The 18,468-nt window shown below is 44.0% G+C and overlaps 2 protein-coding genes across 3 annotated transcripts in view; one reads left to right on the forward strand and one right to left on the reverse strand.

Annotated features, from left to right (window-relative positions):
• The window catches only part of LOC129693527 (erythropoietin-like), a 73,880-nt gene extending 63,976 nt beyond the window's left edge, over positions 1–9,904 (reverse strand). Inside the window, exon 1 of one of the 2 annotated variants that reach the window (XM_055630336.1) lies at positions 9,818–9,904. The gene's annotated coding sequence lies outside the window, so the exon portion shown is untranslated. Of the gene's footprint in view, positions 1–3,672; positions 3,749–9,817 lie in introns of those variants that run through there. The other variant, XM_055630335.1, reaches the window with a different exon arrangement.
• Positions 9,905–9,978: 74 nt separating this feature from the next.
• Positions 9,979–18,468, forward strand: part of LOC129693526 (uncharacterized) — a 54,120-nt gene continuing 45,630 nt past the window's right edge. Inside the window, exons 1-4 of the mRNA XM_055630333.1 lie at positions 9,979–10,038; positions 14,166–14,255; positions 17,063–17,122; positions 18,096–18,207. Of these exons, the coding sequence (XP_055486308.1) occupies positions 10,036–10,038; positions 14,166–14,255; positions 17,063–17,122; positions 18,096–18,207 (265 nt within the window). The 5' untranslated portion in view covers positions 9,979–10,035. The remainder of the gene's footprint in view (positions 10,039–14,165; positions 14,256–17,062; positions 17,123–18,095; positions 18,208–18,468) is intronic.

An 18,468-nucleotide genomic window follows, 5' to 3' on the forward strand; every position in this document is an offset into this window, starting at 1 on the left:
CCATGCAGAAGAACCCTTCTCGTTGCTTGAAGTGCAGCGGAGAGTTATTTCAGTGTTCATTTTAACAGTGTTCCCTAAACTAATCCCATCATTGAGACATCCTAACTCGAAAATACATTTTAAAAAATTGTGTTTTCTGGAAATCTGAAATCAAAACTGCAACAGCTAATTGTGAACACTTTGTGGAGACATTAATGCTTCAAGTCTGTGTCAGGTTTATGCAGTGGTGGCGCTGGTGATAGTAATGCTGTTGGTATGATGGAAAGAATAAAAAGGAAGGTGGAATGTAGGAGAAATTAAGTTACAACAGCACTGAGAATGCAAGAAAACCAGGGGTGGATTAGGACAAGAATGGGGACTTCTTCTTCTTTCGTGTGGCGTGCATAGCCTAAAATTGCTGGACAACTTGTTCTATTTGATCTTCCGTTTGTGCACGTCGATTTGATTGCATTAGTCGAAATAGTTTTACCCCATTGACTTCTCTAATTCCAGGTAATCCTTACTTTCTCCTCCTCAGCTCTCCCTCAGCCCTCTGGCTCCACCTCTTCCTTTCTTCCTTCCGCCCCCCCCCCCCCCCCTCCCCCCTCACATCAGTCTGAAGAAGGGTTTCGACCCGAAACGTTGCCTATTTCCTTCGCTCCATAGATGTTGCCTCACCCGCTGAATTTCTCCAGCACGTTTGTCTACCTTTGGGAAGTATTTTAGTTTTTTAGTTTACAGATACAGTGGGGAAACAGGCCCTTTGGCCCACCGGGTCCATGCCGATCAGCAATCCGTACACATTAACACTATCCTACACACACTAGGGACAATTTAGGCTTTAACTAAGCCAATTAACCAACAAATCTGTACGTCTTTGGAGTGTGGGAGGAAACCGAAGAGCTCGAAGAAAACCTATGTGGTCACGGGGAGAAGGTACAAACTCCGTACAGACTGCACCCGTAGTCAGGATCGAACCCGGATCTCTGGCGCTGTAATGCAGCAGCAACTCTACCGCTGCGCCACCGTGTCTCCCGTCACCTATTCTGGTGCAGTAACTGCAATAAATGTTGTAGAGGTCACATATTACAGGCAGAGATAGTGAAATAAATTAATATTTAAGTGGTGGATTGGTTGCCAATAAAACAGGTTGCCGTGACATGGATTACTGAGCTTCACTGAACCAGGCAGAGCACTCAACTACATTTGTACTTTGTAGATGGCAACAATACTTTTTGAAGGAGCAGGGCTGTTCAATCCTTTAAATTCAACTTGATTTCTTTCTATCCAAATGTCCTTGTCGTTGTGGAGGCCCCGAATTTAAGCCGATGACCACAACTAAGTCTGGCAAAGTGGTCTGCCAGCATGGGATGCTGTACGTACCTTGCATTGAAGAGCAGAACAAACAGAGCAAACCCATGGCATATTATATTGTAATGGCCAAAGGAGAATTCTCTGAATTAATCTGGAGTCAGCTGTTCTAATGTTAGGATGGGTGGCCTGTTCCATGTGCAGATATGGTTTCAATCATTTGCAGCTGTTTGCACCATGTCTTGAGTGGGGAAAAGAGAAAGATAGGGAGAGGGAAAAGGGATGATTGTGTTTCCTTTTTCCTCTATTCTCCCCTTCTTAAAATACCACTTTGTCGCAATGAGCCTAAAGAAGGGTCCCGAAACAAAATGTCACATGTTCATTCCCTCCACAGATGCTGCCTCACCTGCCGAGTTCCTCCAGCACTTGTATTTTGCTCAAGATTCCAGCATCTGCGGTCCACTTTGTATGAATAGCTCCAGAGGTTTATCCATAGCAGTGCCACATTTCAAATGAATCATTGAACTAAGACCTGCGTTGATGGATGTAAAATATGTAAATGCCCAGTGTGGGCAAGGTGGGCCGAAGGGCCTGTTTCCATGCTGTATCACTCTGAGAACTGGATAGACTCGGCTTGTACTCGCTAGAATTTAGAAGATTGAGGGGGGATCTTATAGAAACTTACAAAATTCTTAAGGGGTTGGACAGCCTAGATGCAGGAAGATTGTTCCCAATGTTGGGGAAGTCCAGAACAAGGGGTCACAGTTTAAGGATAAGGGGGAAGTCTTTCAGGACCGAGATGAGAAAAACATTTTTCACACAGAGAGTGGTGAATCTGTGGAATTCTCTGCCACAGAAGGTAGTTGAGGCCACAGTTCATTGGCTATATTTAAGAGGGAGTTAGATGTGGCCCTTGTGGCTAAAGGGATCAGGGGGTATGGAGTACGGGATACTGACTTGGATGATCAGCCATGATCCTATTGAATGGCGGTGCATGCTCGAAGGGCCGAATGGCCTACTCCTGCACCTATTTTCTATGTTTCTAAGAAGCCCATAGCACGATTTGAATTCTCCCAGTCTCGCAGTAAGTATTTCCCCCTCAAACCAGCAACTAACTAACTAGACATTAACTTTACTAATGCTTATAGTGGTAACATAAAAACAAGCACCCCACTTCAATCTACAGTAGCTGAAGTGTCATGTAAGGTTTCAACACAATGTGGCTCCATGGATCATTTATAAATAGATGGAGGAGACCCGAGGACATATTACTCATCCCTTGACAAACTTCACTTGACAGCAGCACAGACAGTCTGCAGACTGACAATTGGCCTGCAAAATGACATAACAAGAAAACTGGGAGACAATCAATGAATGGCGTTTCCTCCAAATGCTCGTCGTCTTTTAAGACCTCAGAATATCCTGCAATGCTTCACAACCAATGATAACCCTTTGCTGTAAAATCACCGCTGTGATAAAAGGTATGAGGAAGCTGAATTGCTCATCTCAAGGTTCTTGAGAAAACATTGAAATAAATATTGCTATCTGTGCTTTGCTCAAGAGACTGGGAACTCTGTCTATCTTTTGATATAATTAGTGAATTTTTAAAGGCACATTTAACATTCAAGTTAGAAGATGGTTTCAAGTCTCACACTAATGCCCCTGTCCCACTTAGGAAACCTGAACGGAAACCTCTGGAGACTTTGCGCCCCACCCAAGGTTTCCGTGCGGTTCCCAGAGGTTGCAGGTGGTTGCCGGAGGTTGCAGGTAGTGGAAGCAGGTAGGGAGACTGACAAAAACCTCCGGGAACCGCACGGAAACCTTGGGTGGGGCACAAAGTCTCCAGAGGTTTCCGTTCAAGTTTCCTAAGTGGGACAGGGGCATAATGAGTTAACCCCAAAATTTAGCTGGTATCTTTCGGCAGCATTGATCAGGTGCTGATTTGTTGGAGATGACGTTAATCAGAACCAATGTAAAAAATCTCAGTTGGATATACAGAATCCACTGAAGCATCTCATATAAGAGCAGGCGAAGGTCCTCTCCCTTAAGGGAGGCATAGTGGCGCAGCGGTGGATTTGCTGCCTTACTGCGCCAGAGACCTGGGTTCGATCCTGACCACGGGTGCTTGACTGTACAGAGTTCGTATGTTCTCCACGTGACCTGCTTGGGTTTTCTCCAGGACCTCCGGCTTCCACCCACACTCCAAAGATGTACAGGTTTGTAGGCTAATCGACTTGAATAATTGCAACTTGTCCCTAGTGTGTATAGGGTAGTGCAAGTGTGCGGGGATCGCTGGTCGGTGTGGACTCGGTGGGCCAAAGGGCCTGTTTCCGCGCAGTATCTCCAAACTAAAATTCCAACCATTTGGCTTTTGATCTTTACCTTCTATTCGTTGCTTGCATCTAGTTTGCTTGGAGGTACATCAGTGGAGCTCCTTGGGATAATTTTCCCATTGTTAAAGCCGCCTGAAAAATGTATGTCCATTATAATTTCTTGGGGCATTTTTCATTTCTGGATGCTTTATGTGTTGGCAATTCCTCAATGAATTTGTCAAAACCAGATCACAGCGCCATACTTACTGGGAGTTTGCTATATGCAACTTCCGCATTATAACAATGATTTTACTTTCATTAGCTGCATGGAATCATATGGTGCAACACAATTGTAAAAAATAACTGTTTCAGGACTGGACGAGGGATGGTCAAGATTATAAACAATGACCTCCTTACTTCTTTTCTTTATGTCTTATTCTCTTTTTCCTATTTCTTTTCCTCAACTTTCTTCACTCATTTTTTCGTCTTTTTTCTTTTTCTCCACACACTATATATCTCACGTCTTTTTATCCTTAACTATCTAATTTATTTTCCTTATTTTTATCTTTCTTTATTATAACAAAAAAAAATAAGAAGATGTACATAAAATGTATTATGAAAATATATATTAGGCACTTTGGTGCCATGTGATTGTTCTTACTTCTAATAATATAATATATTAAAGAAAACATTAACTTTGTGGCGACACCTAGCGTTGGCTCTGTTTAATCGAACCCTCGCAGTTGGCTGGAGAGCGCGCGTGTTTTATTCGCGGGCTTTTTACAGTATTGATTCATTCTGGAACCAACATCGTGTATTTGGCTGCCTTTAGCAACTCGGGTCATTTCGATATTTTCATCTAACAAAAAATTAATAATTTAACTAATCCAACAACAGCTTCCCCTACAGGAGGAAGAACCATGTAAAAAAAACTCCATTGAAATCTCTCGCCTCCAGTTGAAATTTCCATCTTGCAGATATGATTGTTCAAGGTAAACTGATCTATGCCGGGATATCAGCTGGTTTGCTGCAAATGTCCTCAGATAAGATTCAGACACTTGGTTTAAGGATAGAATATGAATCGGAATCCCAACTCTCTATCTCCATCTTGTGGTCTGTTGCAATAAAAACAGAACAACCCAGAGCGGGGCCGTACGTCGCCCGGCGCGGCTTTAATGGCGATGTACGGCGGGGGGATCTTATAGAAACGTACGAAATTCTTAAGGGGTTGGACAGGCTAGATGCAGGAAGGTTGTTCCCGATGTTGGGGAAGTCCAGAACAAGGGGCCACAGTTTAAGGATAAGGGGGAAGTCTTTTAGGACCGAGATGAGAAAATCATTTTTCACACACAGAGAGTGGTGAATCTGTGGAATTCTCTGCCACAGAAGGTAGTTGAGGCCACAGTTCATTGGCTATATTTAAGAGGGAGTTAGATGTGGCTAAAGAGATCAGGGGGTATGGAGAGAAGGCAGGTATGGGATACTGAGTTAGATGATCAGCCATGATCATATTGAATGGCGGTGCAGGCTCGAAGGGCCGAATGGCCTCTACTCCTGCACCTATTTTCAAGTTCAAGTGAGTTTATTGTCATGTGTCCCTGTGTAGGACAATGGAATTTTCTCGCTTTGCTTCAGCACAACAGAACATAGTAGGCATTTACTACAAAACAGATAAGTCTCCACCCGGCGCGGCCTGCGGACTTTGGAAGCCGCCGACTCCGGTAGGAGGGGGCCGACTCTGGTGTCCATGCCGCTGAGGACGACCCGCAGCCCCGACGTCTGACTTACAACACTCCGGCGAGCGGTCCTGAACATCGGGCCGCCCGTAGCGGCAACTGCAGAGGGCACGGGGAGGCCCTGACCATGGGGAACAATGGAGGAAGAGACTGACTTTGGTGCCTTCCCACACAGTGGGAAACTTTGATTCTGCTGTGTGGGGATGTTTTATGTCAAACTCAATAGTGTGTTGTGTCCCTTTTTTTTAATTGTATGGCTGTATGGGAATTTAATTTCACTGTGCCATCTGGCACATGTGATGAATAAATCTATCTTGTATCTTGTAAGTGTGTCCATATACCATGATATAAATATATACACACATGAATAAATAAACTGATAAAGTGCAAATAACAGAAAATGGTTATTATTTAAAGACAAGTATGCAGAGACTAAAGGTGGCATATAACGATGCCATGAGAACACTGTTAAGGCAACCTAGATGGTGTAGTGCCAGTAATATGTTTATGGCTGCAGGAGTCAGTACTTTACAAGCTATCCTAAGACACCACATGTATAATAAATTCATTTGCAGGATAAATGAATAATGTGCTTATTGTGGCCTTGTCAAACATAAGGGTTAGCACTACACGCTACAAATCCCAGCTGTGGAGACACTGGTATCGTTGTCTCGTTGTAGGACAATTGATCATCTTTTAATCTGGATTTTTAACGAGTATTATTGTGTTTTAAAAAAATATATAAATTATGATGTTTTTATAAGTGATATACCAAGATTTTATATGTATTTATGATATTTGATATGCAATGCATTTTTAATGTAATGTTGCCCCTTGTCTGGACCTTGAGTCCGTAATAAAGTTTATTATCATTTTTATAATAATAATCAGAGTTTTGTCCGAGCCAGGTGAAGAATGGGGGTAGGACTTGACAAGCATAGGCTTCTTCCTATCCCTTTTCGAACGAGTCTAATGTGTATTATGTTGAAATTGGCTTTTGATTTTTTAATTTATGTATGTACATATGTTATGTATATGTGTATATGTGTATATGTATGTATGTATATATGTACATGTATATGTATGTATGTGTGTATATATTTATGTATATATATATATGCATATATATAATTTTCCTTTTATTTATTCATTTTCATTTTTTCTTTTCTTCTTTTTTTTTTAATCGTTCGAAATAAAAGATATCATTCATTCAAAAGATATCATTCATTCATTCATTCATTCATTCATTCATTCATTCATTCAATAGCCTGATGGCTGTGGGGAAGTAGCTATTTTCCATGTTTCTACTCCAGGATTTTGCGCCTATCTTCTGCGGTGCAAAAGCACCATCTACAGTTCCTTGTGTTCAAGAAGGAACTGCAGATGCTGGAAGATCGAAGGTACACAAAAATGCTGGAGAAACTCAGCGGGTGCAGCAGCAATGAAGCAACCCAGGCGGAATATGAGGTGCTGTTCCTCCAATTTCCGGTGTTGCTCACTCTGGCAATGGAGGAGACCCAGGACAGAGAGGTCGGATTGGGAATGGGAGGGGGAGTTGAAGTGCTGAGCCACCGGGAGTTCAGGTAGGTTATTGTGGACTGAGCGGAGGTGTTCGGCGAAACGATCGCCCAACCTCCGCTTGGTCTCCCCGATGTAAATCAGCTGACATCTAGAGCAGAGGATGCAGTAGATGAGGTTGGAGGAGATACAGGTGAACCTCTGTCGCACCTGGAACGACTGCTTGGGTCCTTGAATGGAGTCGAGGGGGGAGGTGAAGGGACAGGTGTTGCATTTCTTGCGGTTGCAACGGAAAGTGCCCGGGGAGGGGGTGGTACGAGATAGAAGGGAAGAATTGACAAGGGAGTTGCGGAGGTAGCAGTCTTTGCGGAAGGCAGACATGGCGGGAGATGGGAAGATGTGGCGAGTGGTGGGGTCACGTTGGAGGTGGCGGAAATGGCGGAGGATGATTTGTTGTATGTGACGGCTGGTGGGGTGAAAGGTGAGGACTAGGGGGACTCTGCCCTTGTTGCGAGTGCGTGGATGGGGAGAGAGAGCAGTGTTGCGGGGTATGGATGAGACCCTGGTGCGAGCCTCATCTATGGTGGCGGAGGGGAATCCCCGTTCCCTGAAGAACGAGGACATTTCCGATGCCCTGGTGTGGAACGTCTCATCCTGGGAGCAGATGTGGTGTAGGCGGAGGAATTGGGAGTAGGGGATGGAGACTTTACAGGGGGCAGGGTGGGAGGACGTGTAGTCCAGATAGCCATGTGAGTCAGTTGGTTTGTAGTGCATGTAGGTATGTTGCAAAGCCTACTTGAAGCGTCGCTGAAAATCTGTCCCAGCCCATGTGCGCGATTTTGGCGCCGTTTAGAGGGGGGTGGGTTTAAAACCCGATTTCCCCTAGGCTGTTCAAATCGAGGATGTTCAGCCTAGTTAATTATTAACGAAAAATCGCTGGAAGATTCCGTCGCTTTAGCTATTATTATTTTTAAGGGCTTTATCTAATTGTTATAGTAGTGTAAAAATTAACCTCTAAACCCGCGACCGCCGGCAACGGGTCGGATCTCATACAGGGGACAACAGAAGGTAGGCTGTTTATTTTTACATTAAAAAGGGCTTCTTAAGATCCCTTTATACAAAGTTCAATGTTGCGAGTAGCTAATTTTGGGCCCCATTATATCCCGCAGTATTTTTCTGGGCATTTGAGGGTACAAATCTAGCGCGATGTGAACGTTCTAAACCAGCGCGTTCACAGGAACCCACTATAAAGCTGATTTAAATTGATTTTAATTTACAGCAATTGAACACTAAATTCCTTTCATTTGGCCTATAAATTAATGTAAATGAGATTTAAAAATCATGTTTTATTGTGAATTATTTGTGAATATTATTTGGACACTTAGGTTATTTAAAAATGTTAAATCATTTATTAAGAAATAGATAGATGTTTAGATCTAGTAATTGAAGTTTGAAATTAGCTCCAATTAGGTAACTAACTAATTATATGCTTTAATTTCAGGTCATCCAAGTAAGATTGTTTTATATTTGTTTCAGAATGCTTCAATCTATGATAACTGAAAATTTCATTCAGTTCTCTTAATTTTTAAGAAAGTTATGGGCTTTTGACTGTCCACGATCACAGCTTTTTTGTTATGTCCATAGAAAATCAATTGGGAACAAGATGCTAATTTCCGAGTATGAAAATGGCCATAACATTTTAAATACTTGAGATATGAAAGTGAATTAGGTGTCAAATTGAACTTCTTGTTATGCTCTATCTGATGGGATAAATTGCAGACTTGATTTTTTAAATCTCAAAATTTTGTAACATTGCTACTGGTACCCATAAAAATATGACTGTAAGACCCATCATTTGAATTCTGAATAGTGTTTGTTGTATTTCAATCAAAATGTCTGGTCTACTGTCTGAATGGCTGTGCTGTAAACTCTTTATTGCTAAACTTGAATCTGAACAAATAACTGTTCTTAAAGGCCTAGTATCCTCGACCCACTGTACCACTAACAATATTGCAATCATTTCACCTGTGTACACTGAGGCCTCATTATTGATTCTCTTCCCTACTTTGATGTGAAATTCTGGTACAATAAATGCTACTCCTACTTTATCTACTGAATCTTTTGATGCATCTGAGGAAGGACATTATTGCCATAGAGGGAGTGCAGAGAAGGTTCACCAGACTGATTCCTGGGATGTCAGGACTGTCTTATGAAGAAAGACTGGATAGACTTGGTTTGTACTCTCTAGAATTTAGGAGATTGAGGGGGGATCTTATAGAAACTTACAAAATTCTTAAGGGGTTGGACAGGCTAGATGCAGGAAGATTGCTCCCGATGTTGGGGAAGTCCAGGACAAGGGGTCACAGCTGAAGGATAAGGGGGAAATCCTTTAAAACCGAGATGAGGAGAACTTTTTTCACACAGAGAGTGGTGAATCTGTGGAATTCTCTGCCGCAGAGGGTAGTTGAGGCCACACAGTTCATTGGCTATATTTAAGAGGGAGTTAGATGTGGCCCTTGTGGCTAAAGGGATCAGGGGGTATGGAGAGAAGGCAGGTACGGGATACTGAGTTGGATGATCAGCCATGATCATATTGAATGGCGGTGCTGGCTCGAAGGGCCGAATGGCCTCTACTCCTGCACCTATTGTCTATGTTTCTATGCATTCAAAAGATATATATATATATGCATATATATAATTTTCCTTTTATTTATTCATTTTCATTTCTTCTTTTCTTCTTTTTTTTTTAAATCGTTCGAAATAAAAGATATCATTCATTCAAAAGATATCATTCATTCATTCATTCATTCAATAGCCTGACGGCTGTGGGGAAGTAGCTATTTCCCATGTTTCTACTCCAGGAATTTGCGCCTATCTTCTGCGGTGCAAAAGCACCATCTACAGTTCCTTCATGCACACAATATTTAATAACAAACAAAGATCTTTGATATGATAACAAACCTGGCGGCGGAGGAGGAAGAGGAGGAGGCTCTGAGATAAACGACTGAAGGTGGCGAGCGGACAATTATTTATTTGCCCCCAACAAAGATGGCGCCGACGCCCCGCGCCCCGCAGCCGGGCGGCAGTTGGACGGCAGTTTGGTTTGAACAGAAAGGGCGGGGTCTGTAAACCGCCCGCCCCCCCCGGGACACGAGGCCGCGCGCCCGCCCGCCCGGAAGATGGTAGGTGACTCTCCGTCATAAAGCTATTCTCTTACTGCAAAGATCTTATAGCAGAGCGATATTTGATTCTCTGTGTGTACTTTTGTGTCGCTCGGCTTTAAAATCTTAACCCCCCCCACCCGTCCATTAAGAACAAGTCACCACCGACCAGGTGCAGTTTGGCGGAGCTGCACACATCTTGCAGATAGGCAGACAGCAACAGATTCGGTGTGAGCCAACTTGCATCTGCATTTCCTTCCTACCCATTCCTTCTCTCCACAGATACTGCCCAAAGATGCTAGATGAGCTCTATAATCTTTGATGCTGCCTGTCCCACTGAGTTACTCCAGCATTTTTGTGCCTATCTTCTGTGTAAACCAGCATCTGCAGTTCATTTCTAGCCATTCCTTCTCTGCACAGATGCTGAGTTACTCCAGCATTTTGTGTCTATAATTCTGTGTAAACCCGGCATCTGCAGTTATTTTCTGCATATTCCTCTCTCCAGAGATGCTGCCTGTCCCACTGAGTTACTCCAGCATTTTGTGTCTATCTTCTGTGTAAACCCAGCATCTGCATTTCCTTCCTACCCATTCCTTCTCTGCACAGATACTGCCCAAATATGCTAGAGGAGCTCTATAATCTTTGATGCTGCCTGTCCCACTGAGTTGCTCCTGCATTTTGTGCCTATCTTCTGTGCAAACCCGGCATCTGCATTTTCTTCCTACCTATTCCATCTCTCCACAGATGCTGAGTTACTCCAGTATGTTGTGCCTATCTTCTGTGTAAACCCGGCATCTGTATTTCCTTCCTACCCATTCCTTCTCACCACAGATGCTGCCCAAAGATGCTGGAGGAGCTCTATAATCTTTGATGCTGCTTGTCCCACTGAGTTATTCCTGCATTTTGTGTCTATAATTCTGTGTAAACCCGGCATCTGCAGTTCTTTTCTGCATATTCCTCTCTCCAGAGATGCAGCCTGTCCCACTGAGTTACTCCAGCATTTTGTGTCTATCTTCTCTGTAAACCAGCATATGCAGTTCTTTCCTACCCATTCCTTCTCTTCAGAGATGCTGAGTTACTCCAGCATGTTGTGCCTATCTTCTCTGTAAACCCGGCATCTGCATTTCCTTCCTACCCATTCCTTCTCTCCACAGATGCTGCCCAAAGATGCAAGAGGAGCTCTATAATCTTTGATGCTGCCTGTCCCACTGTGTTACTCCAGCATTTTGTGCCCATCTTCTCTATAAACCCAGCATCTGCAGTTCTTTCCTACCCATTCCTTCTCTCCAGAGATGCTGAGTTACTCCAGCATTTTGTGCCTATCTTCTCTGTAAACCCGGCATCTGCAGTTCATTTCTAGCCATCCCTTCTCTCCACAGATGCTGCCCAAAGATGCAAGAGGAGCTCTATAACCTTTGATGCTGCCTGTCCCACTGAGTTACTCCTGCATTTTGTGTCTATAATTCTGTGTAAACCCGGCATCTGCAGTTATTTTCTGCATATTCCTCTCTCCAGAGATGCAGCCTGTCCCACTGAGTTACTCCAGCATGTTGTGCCTATCTTCTCTGTAAACCCGGCATCTGCAGTTCTTTCCTACCCATTCCTTCTCTCCAGAGATGCTGAGTTACTCCAACATGTTGTGTCTATCTTCTGTGTAAACCAGCATCTGTAGTTCTTTTCTACAGATTCCTTCTCTGCACAGATGCTGAGTTACTCCAGTATGTTGTGTCTATCTTCTGTGTAAACCAGCATCTGTAGTTCCTTCCTACCCATTCCTTCTCTCCACAGATACTGCCCAAAGATGCTAGAGGAGCTCTATAACCTTTGATGCTGCCTGTCCCACTGAGTTACTCCAGCATTTTGTGCCTATCTTCTCTGTAAACCCGGCATCTGCAGTTCTTTCCTACCTATTCCTTCTCTCCACAGATGCTGAGTTACTCCAGTATGTTGTGTCTATCTTCTGTGCAAACCAGCATCTGCAGTTCTTTTCTACAGATTCCTTCTCTCCAGAGATGCTGCCCAAAGATGCAAGAGGAGCTCTATTCTATAATCTTTGATGCTGCCTGTCCCACTGAGTTACTCCAGCATTTTGTGTCTATAATTCTGTGTAAACCCAGCATCTGCGGTTCTTTTCTGCATATTCCTCTCTCCAGAGATGCAGCCTGTCCCACTGAGTTACTCCAGCATTTTGTGCCTATCTTCTCTGTAAACCCGGCATCTGCAGTTCTTTCCTACCCATTCCTTCTCTCCAGAGATGCTGAGTTACTCCAGCATGTTGTGTCTATCTTCTGTGTAAACGCGGCATCTATAAACCCATCTATAATCTTTGATGCTGCCTGTCCCACTGAGTTACTCCTGCATTTTGTGTCTATCTTCTGTGTAAACCTGGCATCTGCAGTTCTTTCCTACCCATTCCTTTTCTGCAGAGATGCTGAGTTACTCCAGCATGTTGTGTCTATCTTCTGTGTAAACCCAGCATCTGCAGTTCATTTCTAGCCATCCCTTCTCTCCACAGATGCTGCCCAAAGATGCAAGAGGAGCTCTATAATCTTTGATGCTGCCTGTCCCACTGAGTTACTCCTGCATTTTTGTGTCTATAATTCTGTGTAAACCCGACATCTGCAGTTCTTTTCTGCATATTCCTCTCTCCAGAGATGCTGCCTGTCCCACTGAGTTACTCCAGCATTTTGTGCCTATCTTCTGTGTAAACCAGCATCTGCAGTTCTTTCCTAGTCATTCATTCTCTCCAGAGATGCTGAGTTACTCCAGCATGTTGTGTCTATCTTCTGTGTAAACGCGGCATCTATAAACCCATCTATAATCTTTGATGCTGCCTGTCCCACTGAGTTACTCCAGCATTTTGTGTCTATATTCTCTGTAAACCCGGCATCTGCAGTTCTTTCCTACCTATTCCTTCTCTCCACAGATGCTGAGTTACTCCAGTATGTTGTGTCTATCTTCTGTGTAAACCAGCATCTGTAGTTCTTTTCTACAGATTCCTTCTCTCCAGAGATGCTGCCTAAAGATGCTAGAGGAGCTCTATAATCTTTGATGCTGCCTGTCTGGCTGAGTAACTCCAGCATTTTGTGTCTATCTTCTGTAAACCCAGCATATGCAGTTCTTTCCTACCCATTCCTTCTCTCCAGAGATGCAGCCTGTCTGGCTGAGTTACTCCAGCATTTTCTCTCTATCTTCTGTGTAAACCAGCATCTGCGGTTCTTTTCTACAGATTCCTTCTCTCCAGAGATGCTGCCTGCCCCGCTGAGTTACTCCTGCATTTTGTGCCTATCTTCTGTGTAAACCAGCACCTGCAGTTCTTTCCTACCCATTCCTTCTCTCCAGAGATGCTGAGTTACTCCAGCATTTTCTGCCTATCATCTGTGTAAACCCAGCATCTGCAGCTCTTTCCTACCCAATCAAGATACAAGATACAAGATACATTTATTCGTCACATGTGCCAGATGGCACAGTGAAATGAAATTCCCATACAGCCATACAATAAAAATAAGGGACACAACACACTATAGAGTTTGACATAAAACATCCCCACACAGCAGAATCAGAGTTTCCCACTGTGTGGGAAGGCACCAAAGTCGGTCTCTTCCTCCATTGTTCCCCGTGGTCAGGGCCTCTCCAGAGTTGCTGCCTGTCCCGCTGAGTTAATCCAGCATTTTGTGTCTACTGTGTAACCCATCATCTGCAGTTCTTTCCTACCCATTCCTCCTATCCGGAGATGCTACCTGTCTGGCTGAGTTACTCCAGCATTTTTGTGCCTATCTTCGGTGTAAACCCAGCATCTGCAGTTCCTTCCTACACAATGAAATTCTTATTGATGATTAAGATGAGAAGGCATTCTTTATGGGGTGCAGTGATTCTTTAGAATTCCCTGCCTTGGGAAGTTGTGGATACTTAGTTATGTGGTATATTAACTGAGATTGATAGAATTTTGGAAAATATGGAAAGAGCTGACTGGATATTGCAGTTGAGCAGGGAATTGGAATTGAGTTTATCAATGACCCATTATTATTGATTGGCTCAAGAGGCCCACTTCTGACCAAGAAGGAGTTATGTTGGTAAACTGACTGAACTACAGATACTTGCTCTTGCATTGCTGTGTGTTTAATGAAAATGTGTCTATCTTTGTGTAGGCAACCACAAGGCGTATTCTGCGCAGCAGAGTGTCTGTGAGCACCACAGAACAAGGGACCCAGCGGGATGATTTTCCTGATGCACACCAGGTAATGTAATGTAAACACGATGATCTTGACTAATGTGGGTTCAAACCCATGCCAGTTTGGGTTATTTGAAAGGTGGCACCTTCCACAGTGCTGCCCTCTTGTGACACGCAGTATATAACGTCTGAAGAAGGGTTTCGGCCCGAAACTTTGCTTATTTCCTTCGCTCCATAGATGCTGCTGCACCCGCTGAGTTTCTCCAGCATTTTTGTGTACCTTCGATTTTCCAGCAACTGCAGTTCCTTCTTAAACAGTATATAACGTGGTTGGTTTGTGTTGTTATATACCCACAGGATTGATTACCAAACAAAATATGACTCCAAGCCTTGTGATGAAGGCTGAATTCAGTAACATTGTAAATAGTCCCTAGTGGTGCTAGTATACGTGGTAATTGCTTGTCGGTGCGGTCATGGTGGGCCGAAGGGCCTGTTTCCCCACTATCTCTAAAGTCCAAAGTTGGGAGTTTAGAGATACAGCGCGGAAACAGGCCCTTCGGCCCACTGACTCTGTGCCGACCAGCGATCACCTCCATACGCTAACACAAATTCTACACAGTAGGGGCAATTTACAATTCTTACTGGAGCCAATGAATCTACAAATCTGTGAGTCCTTCGAGTGTGGGAGGAAACCGGAGCACCCGGAGGAAACCCACGTGGTCTCGGGGAGAACATACAAACTGCATACAAATTGCACCCTAGGTCGGGATCGAACCCGAGTCTCCGGTGCTGCAAGGGAGCAACTCTACCATGCCACCCTTAAGTCTTGATGTTTCAAGGGACTTAGTTAAACTTGTACACTGATTATTGGGTGTTAATGTGCAGGTGTATTAGTTGGGAAGGCAAGCAATATTTTACCATTTTTTATTATTTTAAGATTAAAAACATCTTGATGCATTATATAGCAGTGCAATTATGCAAGGGTGTTAATGTGTCAAGAGGAGTTGAGTTTTAAGGCGAGACTGGATAGACTGGGTCTTTTTTACCCTGGAGCAGAGGAGACTGAGGAGTGATCTTATAGAGGTATATAAAATCATGAGAGGCATGGATGAAATGAATGGTCGCAGCCTACTCCCCAAGGTAATAGAGTAAAAAAAAAAACAGAGGCCACAGGTGCAAGGTGAGAGGGGAAAGATTTAAAGTGAACCCGAGGGACAATGTTTTTCCACACAGTTTGGTGGTTCTTTGCAATGAGCTGCCATAGGAAATGGTAGGTACAGTTACAACGTTTAAAAGGCATTTTTGATAGATACATGAATTTAAAGGTTTAGAGTGATAATTGCCAAACATGGGCCGATGTGACTAGGTATGGTGACAAGTTTGGATGCGTCGGGCTATCTGACCAGTTTCCGTGCTGTGTCAATCTGTGACTAGATGGCGTCTACCTATGATGGCTTTAAATAGAAACATAGAAAATAGGTGCAAGAGTAGGCCATTCGGCCCTTCGAGCCTGCACCGTCATTCAATATGATCATGGCTGATCATCCAACTCAGTATCCCGTACCTGCCTTCTCTCCATATCCCCTGATCCACTTGGCCACAAGGGCCACATCTAACTCCCTCTTAAATATAGCCAATGAACTGTGGCCTCAACTACCTTCTGTGGCAGAGAATTCCAGAGATTCACCACTCTCTGTGTGAAAAATGTTCTTCTCATCTCGGTCCTAAAAGACTTCCCCCTTATCCTTAAATTGTGACCCCTTGTTCTGGACTTCCCCAACATCGGGAACAATCTTCCTGCATCTAGCCTGTCCAACCCCTTAAGAATTTTGTAAGATCCCCCCTCAATCTTCTAAATTCTAGCGAGTACAAGCCGAGTCTATCCAGTCTTTCTTCATATGAAAGTCCTGACATCCCAGGAATTAGTCTGGTGAACCTTCTCTGTACTCCCTCTATGGCAAGAATGTTTAATTTACTATAGGCTTTCTGTAATACTGTGCTTAAAACTTCAGTGTAATTAGTTGTCCCCTTAGCTGGTGAATGAGGGGTTGCCTAGATGTTTATCACTGGAGGATAAATTGAACTCTGGGATAAATTGGAGTCGGGGTTCATACTATAGAGCTGTATCTTGTAGTTACCCAATTTCTGTTTGGTTTCAGCCCCAAAATGATCATTAGTGATTGACATAATTCATGATAATACTGTTTTATTACATAGAAAAGAGAAACATAGAAAATAGGTGCAGGAGGAGGCCATTCTGCCCTTCGAGCCAGCACCGCCATTCATTGTGATCATAGCTGATCGTCCCCTATCAATAACCCGTGCCTGCCTTCTCCCCATATCCCTTGACTCCACTAACCCTTAGAGCTCTATCTAACTCTCTCTTAAATCCATCCAGTGACTTGGCCTCCGCTGCCCTGTGTGGCAGGGAATTCTGTAAATTCATAACTCCCTGGGTGAAAAAGTTTTTTCTCACCTCAGTCTTAAATGACCTCCCCTTTTTATTCTAAATCTCTCACAATAATCCCATCAGCTCTCCCAGATTCCACCTCTTATTTACACACTCGGGGCAATTTACGGTGGCCAATTAACCGACCAAACTGAATGACATTGAGATGAGGCAGGAAACTGGAGGATCTGTGGGGAGGGGGGGTGGAGAAAAAGGAGGGATCCTCACAGCCACATGGATAAGGTGCAATATCCATGCAGACAGCACCAGAGATCACAATTGAACAAGGTTTGCAGGAGCTGCCTGGCAGAGATCGACTAGCCTTGTCGCTGTGCTGGTGTGGTCAAGTGGGAAAATGTGTATAGGGATAGGGTAACTGCTGTTGCAAGTTGATCATCAAAATAATTTCTCCTTCACTATTCCAGCTTCCAAGGAGACGGCTGCGTCAGAGGTTTGCGAAGAGTCCTCCTCGTGTAGAGAGTAAGGTAATGGTGACATCTAACCTTTATCTACTGTGTCCGCTGTTCCAGGTGTTGACCTATGTATCAGCTAGACCAAGCGCAGACTCGGAGATCGTTTCGCTGAACACCTCTGCTCAGTCTGCCTAGGCCTACACAATCTCTCGGTTGCCAAACACTTTAATTCCTCTTCCCATTCCCACACTGACCTCTCTGTCCTGGACCTCCTCCACTGTCAGAGTGAGGCCCAACGCAAATTGGAGGAACAGCACCTCACAGCACCCAGAGAGGTCTAGGCGATCGTTTCGCTGAACACCTCTGCTCAGTCTGCCTTGGCCAGCTTACACCCCAGCGATATGACCATTGACTTCTCTAACTTTAAGTAACTCTTGCTTTTTCTCTCTCTCTCCATCCCTCCCCTACCCTAGTTCTCCGACTAGTTTCACTGTCTCGTATGCCTCGTTGTCATTTTCCTCTTGGCTAACAAATTCTACATTTTCTTGATCATCGATCTGTCATTTTCACACCTTACCCTTCCATATGTGTGTCTCCATCTCCCCCGACTCTCAGTCTGAAGAAGGGTCTCGACCCGAAACGTCACCCATTCCTTCTCCCCGGAGATGCTGCCTGTCCCGGCTGAGTTACTCCAGCATTTTGTGTCCATCTTCAGGTAATCTATAAATCCAGTCCATTAGCTCTCCGCATTGTGTCCCTTGTGTTTACTACCGTAGGAGTCCGTAGATATTTTGTAGCAGCTCATAATGCCAGCCGTAGGTACTCGGGGCATCAGGTAAGTCGGGGCATTTTTTCAGCATGTTGAAAAATGTCCACGAGTAAAAAAAATAGCCCCGAGTACCGACGGCTGGCTATTACCGTAATTCTCTGAGTTTGAATCAAGGGGAAAACTCGGGAGAATTTGTGAGTAACTCGGGAAAGTGGGACAGGCCCTTTAGGAGAAATATAAAGTGGTATATCCTGATGCAGTTCGTTTTCTCTTCAGGAGATCCACAAACTTGATGTCAGGAAATCACCACGTCTTGCCAAGCTGCTGAATCCATACTCAATGGTCAGCATTGTTTCCGATTGGCAGGAACACAGTGGAACTAAGACAGGTAAGAGAATCCAATGAGAAACTCTTTCAACCTGTAGCTTGATGATGCAATTCCATCAAAATCCTAATCTCGCCCTCAAAACATTGCTCATTTGGATCCCCATTGTACAACGCTTTGTCTATAATCACTGTGGCTCTGATACAAGCTACATTTCCATTGTGAAGATCAAGCAGCAGGGTGGCACAGCAGTAGAGTTGCTGCCTCACAGCGCCAGAGACCCGGGTTCGATCCTGACTGCGGGTGCTGTCTGTACGGAGTTTG

Source organism: Leucoraja erinacea, unplaced genomic scaffold (genome assembly GCF_028641065.1).
Source record: "Leucoraja erinacea ecotype New England unplaced genomic scaffold, Leri_hhj_1 Leri_330S, whole genome shotgun sequence".
Classification (NCBI taxonomy): domain Eukaryota; kingdom Metazoa; phylum Chordata; class Chondrichthyes; order Rajiformes; family Rajidae; genus Leucoraja; species Leucoraja erinaceus.